The sequence below is a fragment of the Miscanthus floridulus genome, chromosome 17, assembly GCF_019320115.1.
Source record: "Miscanthus floridulus cultivar M001 chromosome 17, ASM1932011v1, whole genome shotgun sequence".
NCBI classification, from domain to species: domain Eukaryota; kingdom Viridiplantae; phylum Streptophyta; class Magnoliopsida; order Poales; family Poaceae; genus Miscanthus; species Miscanthus floridulus.
Window position 1 is genome coordinate 32,594,997 of NC_089596.1, and position 5,935 is coordinate 32,600,931.

At 49.0% G+C, this 5,935-nt stretch overlaps 1 protein-coding gene across 1 annotated transcript; it reads left to right on the forward strand.

The window, feature by feature from the left end:
- Positions 1-224: 224 nt before the first annotated feature.
- LOC136516308 (glyoxylase I 4-like) lies at positions 225-4,362 on the forward strand. The gene is made up of 3 exons (XM_066509669.1): positions 225-734; positions 815-920; positions 3,708-4,362. The coding sequence occupies exons 1-3, from the start codon at positions 520-522 to the stop codon at positions 4,095-4,097; spliced, it is 711 nt and encodes a 236-aa protein (XP_066365766.1). The 5' UTR covers positions 225-519; the 3' UTR covers positions 4,098-4,362.
- The last annotated feature ends 1,573 nt before the right edge of the window (positions 4,363-5,935 follow it).

Genomic DNA, 5,935 nt, shown 5'->3' on the forward strand with positions numbered 1-5,935 from the left:
GAAAAGAAACAACTCGTACACTGGAAATGCATGTGCAGTATGGACTAGGGAGTGAAATGAAGCGGGGTGCAAGTGAACGGTGGTAGGGACGTAGGGATGCCTAGCTTCGTCTTGGTAGAAGTAGAAAGATCCCGATGGGGATGACGTGGATCCACGTGTCTTGCGGGGACGCCCGCGGGCGGGACTCACAGCGAGGCGCTGCATCTATAAAATCCGTCCAGCACCCATCTCCTCCTCCCCGCATCACTCCGCGAGCACTACTCGTATCGTAGGTTGCTGTTGCAGCGTACGAACAAAAGCACAGCCCATCATCGGCCATCTCAAGAGTTATAATAGGTGTAGCAGAGGACAGGAGCTGAAAAAATCAGAGCACTTGCTCTGTTAGCTAGCTGCTTGCCATCTCCCTTCAAGGTTACCCACACCACACCCTGCTCTGGCCTCTGGTAGTGAGCAGCAGCAGCAGCAGCAGGTAGCTTAATCGATTGACCAGAGAGGCGGATCGGTGAGAGGAACAACAGGATGGTCAGCAGCACGACGATGGCGGCGGCAGCGGGCTGCGGCGTCGGCGGCGGCGGCGGCGGCGGCGTGAGGGCGCCCGGCGTGCTGCCGCTGGCGTCGCTGAACCACATCAGCATCGTGTGCCGGTCGGTGGAGGCGTCGCTGCGCTTCTACACGGACGTGCTCGGCTTCGTCCCCATCCGCCGCCCGGGCTCGTTCGACTTCGACGGCGCCTGGTACGCATGTTTAATCTGCTTGAATCCTACAGCTGATTCGATCTGCTGCTTATATATGATTTATATATGTCATGGATCAGGCTGTTCAACTACGGGATCGGCATCCACCTGCTGCAGTCGGAGGACCCCGGCAGCCTCCCGGAGAAAGGTGAGATCAACCCCAAGGACAACCATATCTCATTCCAGGTCAGTTCACTACTCACTAGTCACTGCCACTGCAACACATCTCGGCTCTATCGTCTCTCTCTCTCTCTGTCTCTCTCTCTCACACACACAAAACTCACTATCACCAAGACACTCGCGCACTCCGGGCGACGACGATGGCACAGTAATAATAATAATCGATCAAATTGCAAACATTAATTACTTCTGCTATGAAGCTGACAAGTTTCTAATTAACTAGTAGCAAGTACATGGGAAGTGACAAGCTTCCAACTTGCAAAGGAACTCTCTGCTGAGCAGGCAGCAAACTAGCCGCCGCTAGCTCCTTGTTTGGCTGGCCGCATGCACATGGGTGGCGGGCCAAGGTTGCTTTCACCCTAGCCATCCAGTAGCTGTGCTATACCCAATTACCCAGAGAGCCCTGTCGGTGCCACCATTCCATCCATATCTATCTGTCACGGACGGAGGCGAGATGCGCGCGGTGCACGCTACGTAGCTAGCTAGCTTCCCACTAGGACAGCAGCGTGCGTCGCGGGTAAACGAATCCCGGCCCCCTACCAATTTCAGGTTGAGTTGAGTTTGTTTCTTCTTTGCCCTTGCCCGCCCGTTCTGCCAACAACTTGATTATATTATATGTCGTCGTTCCCACGGATCATACATACCATCGTGTGTGCAGGAAAACAAGGCTTTACTATATACGTATATATTTTCCAAATGAAACACACCTAGACCATACGGTACGCAACAAGTGATATATTGGCGATCTAAGATGCATATGGTATAGCGGGGATACAGTGTTTAATTAGGTACAAAGTAGTGAAGTGTACGTCTTTCCGAAACATCTGCAGGTTAGGGTTGTTTAATTTTTCAATTCAACTGGTCGATTGGACACCGGGAGGAGAAGTTGAAATCGGGTGTTTCCTTACTAGTAGTACGACGCCGCACGTACCCGGTAGCCTTCCCTGTTCCCTCCTCTGATCCCCTCGGATTCGCCGATGCGGGCTCCTGCTGGTTAATACTGTAATTAGGTTAAGATCATGCATGGTTCCGTATGACTATACGACAATGAATCAGTCCAGTCTAGCTGGCACCGGCCGGCAGTAGTGCCTGTACGTACGTCTTCCAGGTTAGCTTGGCTAGCTGCATCAAATGTTTGGATGTGATGAGCTAGGTAATCAAATCAAGCTGGAAACAAGAAGAACAACGTCATTGGGTTGGCGGCTTGTATCGCACGCTTTATAGTCGACTGTGACGTGCATGATCCCTAGCTAGTACTGGCAAATATATGCATGGTAGCGACAATTTTACAACACAGTGCAAATATCTTCCCGCCTTGTAATGTAAATCATGCTGACAGTGCACACCTTCCAAACTATACCGAGTTCTGCTGTTTCCACAGTAACCTGCAGTGACTGTGAAGCTAGCTGCAGCCGCAGAAAATTAAGAGCTGCCGAACAGGGTCTGAAAATGCAGTTCTCAGCTACTCAGTATGTTAGAAATCATAGAATTACAGATCGACCGAGTATATATGATATAATATAATAGTCCTAATATAGTAGTGTGTAATATCAACTTTAATTTGGTTGGCCACGTCCAGCAGTTCCAAATCTATGGAAGTGCAATTTAAACTAGAAGCTCTCTGATTGGGGACTACCTTTTTATTAGAAGTGTCTAGAGCTTCACATGCATGCGTGCACGTCCTTGGTCCTTCCTCTAGGTAGGCAGCCAATCTTCTGTTAATTAGGTCACCATGTCCTGTCGATCCGTACCAAGTGTTGATGGATGATGCTTTTCTCTTTCATCACAAACCACATGCACGGACACATCTTTAGGCCTGTTTGGTAGTACACCTTTACTCTCTGACTCTTAGCTACAGGTTCCTTCCTATTTCTTTGATGGAGTGTGTGTGTATGTGATTCTAGAGGGGGACAACACAGCAAGCTAGCATGTGGGGAGTGACTATAGAGCGATCGATTCCGGTATGAATTGTTGTTGTTTGGCTGAACAGGATCGGAGTAGCTTTTATTAAAAAAGAAATGTCCTGATTAGCGCTGCCAAACGGCCGCTATCTCACGTACGGTGCTGTGTGGCAATAAGTATCACTCCTGGCAATCGAGAAAGAGACATCTGCCTGCACTGTACTAGGATCCAAAAATCTCAACGTCGTTATATATAATTCATTGCATGAAATTAATTATAGATGTATTTGTTTGTACATATATATAGTACCACGGAAAAAGATGAGAGAAGCAAAGTGACAAGTCATTTTCGATCTGGTCATGCATCACGGCTGGCTTAGTTTGGATGTGTCGGATATATTAATCCAGTGGCCGTGCCCTGGTGCTTACCACGTTGTTACGTCGTACGGGCCGCAGGATTTGTGGTGGCGCGGCAGCCTGCAGGCACGTATCGGGTGGCTGTCAACAAGATATTTTTCAGCTCCATCGGACGACAGCAGCTAGCAACTGTAGCTGCTGGTGATGTGTCGCTACGAATAAAAGATCACTCGCGCTTTGTGTAGTGTAGTGTATCTGAGTCAGCATGCACCGATATGATGGTGATCGAGGTGGACAATGACAAGGATGCACGCGCCTAGCTGACTCACATCTATCCTCGCTCACAAGTCACAGATGGATCACCTAGCTAGGGCTAGGGCGGAGTAAAAATTTCTTAATTACTGGACAGTAAAAATCAGGTGTTAATTACAGTACATCCTAATGTTAGTAGAGATCTCAATGTTAGTACTAGTTCATGGTCATGATATATCCAACTGAGGTAATAAATCTATATATGGTAAATGCATGTTTGCAGTGCGAGAGCATGGTGGCGGTGGAGCGTCGGCTCAAGGAGATGGGCATCCCGTACGTGCAGCGCTGCGTGGAGGAAGGCGGCATCAACGTGGACCAGATCTTCTTCCACGACCCGGACGGCTTCATGATCGAGATCTGCAACTGCGACAACCTCCCCGTCATCCCGCTCGCCGCCGACCTGCAGCAGCAGCGCGCGCCCGCCGCCGTCCAGCTGGGGGCATGCAAGCGGGCCGTGGCCGCGGCGGCGGTCGTCGCCAAGCAGCAGCAGCAGAGCAGCGTGGTGCCTCCTTCCCCTCCGGTCCCGGTCACGGCGGCGGCCGCACAGTGCGTGCCTTCGTCGGCGGCCATCCGCGTCTCCGAGGAGTCGTCGTCGCATATTTCGTGCGCGTGATTGATGACTGTCCAAGAGGATCCATCGGTCAGTGTCGTGCCGGATGCGGGATGCCGTCACCGCGACGGTGACTCATTGGATGGTCATCGAGCTGTGTATGCATGTGCGGCGGCGTCGTAGTGACGATGAAGCAGCTGGCACGATGGATCGAGCCGTCACGGCCAAGCGTCTGTATATGCGCGTGCGTGCGTGCATGCGTGGGTGTAGCTGGATGTGCAAGCAAACTGCCCTTTTTAGTAAAGAATAAACCAAGGTGAGAATGGAAGAGACTAGTGCGTTCATCCTTGTATATCTTCTCCGATCCGTCTCGATCTACTAAGTGCTGCTGTCTTCCTTTTTTTCTATATTTCTTTCATTTTTTTCAGAAAGTAGCCACAATTTTTTTTTCAGGAAGTACACACATCTACTTGAGTGTGGAGAATGAATATGTATAGCGTCTAGCGTGAATCACTGATCTACACAACGCCTACGAAAGCTCGACATCAGTAGATGTGTGGTTCAGCTAGATGAACACCCCTTGTTCGTCGCTCTTTGGGAATTGGGAGCGCAAAGGAATGAACACGGACGAGAACGACCAAATCACATGGAGATTGACCTGGAGATTAGAAAAGACGCAGCGCCATAGCATCCAATCCAATCTATTGGAATCTCAAAGTTAGGCATGCCAGATCAACATGTGATTTAATTGTTACACAAACTGCATGCGTTTTTAGGTTGGGACTGTCCTAATGCAACCGCACTCGATCGATCTCGACGTAACAAACTTACAAAAGCAGCAGCTCAATCCGATGGAACACCGAACATTCAACTAGTGGGTGCTCGATCGGTGGTTCGATATCATGGTGCCCACCCAATGCAAATCGATAGATAGCCCGCAAGGATAAAAAAACGAGCACCGTTAATCGGCAGTAGTGGCCTGCTGGAGCCACTACCTAATTACCTATACAGGCATGCATGGCTTTTTTTAGATGACCATGAGCGCCATCCATCGCCGCTCAAGGCCTGTTTGCTTGCGTTATAATCCGTATTTTTTAGCTTATTTTTTTAGTCGAAACAATATTTTTCTCTCACAACAAATCAGCCGGAACAGTGTTTCGGCTTGTTTTTTCAGCGAAGCGAACGGGGCCTTAGCCCTTGTTTAAATCCAGGGCAAGGTTTTGGGATGTCACATCGGTTGTTACATTGGGGTGTCGCATATGGTGTTCGGATACTAATAAAAAAAAATTATAGACCGCGAGATGAATTTATTAAGGCTAATTAATCCATCATTAGTACATGTGTTACTGTAGCACCACATTGTCAAATTATGGACTAATTAGGCTTAAAAGATTCGTCTCGCAAAGTAGTCGTAATCTGTACAATTAATTATTGTTTAGTCTATATTTAATACTTCATGCATGTGTCCAAACATTCGATGGGATATGGTGTAAACTTTGGGGATTCGATGGGATATAGTGTAAACTTTGGGGGGAGGAACTAAAAAGGCCGATGTGACTATTCATTGATGGCAATTAATTTGGTGCGGATGGCATGCTGCTTTTGGTGACGGTAATCCAGCATGACTCACGACGGCAATGCAGGTTGGTGGGGCCACTCAACTCAGTGGCGTAGGGCAGGGGCCATGCATGGTCGACAAGCAAGCGCGTCTGGTCAAGCTGCATGCAAAACGTCGGAGAGGTCGAAGCCAATCAAAGGGAGATGCGAAACTCCATCCACAAGATCTGCTGATCTGGTGAGGAGGAGATGAGTCATCAGATGACCAAGGACGACTCTGATAGATAGATATATATTGCAGATGTGATGATGATGGGTGACACAAACCTGGCCCGTAATCTTTC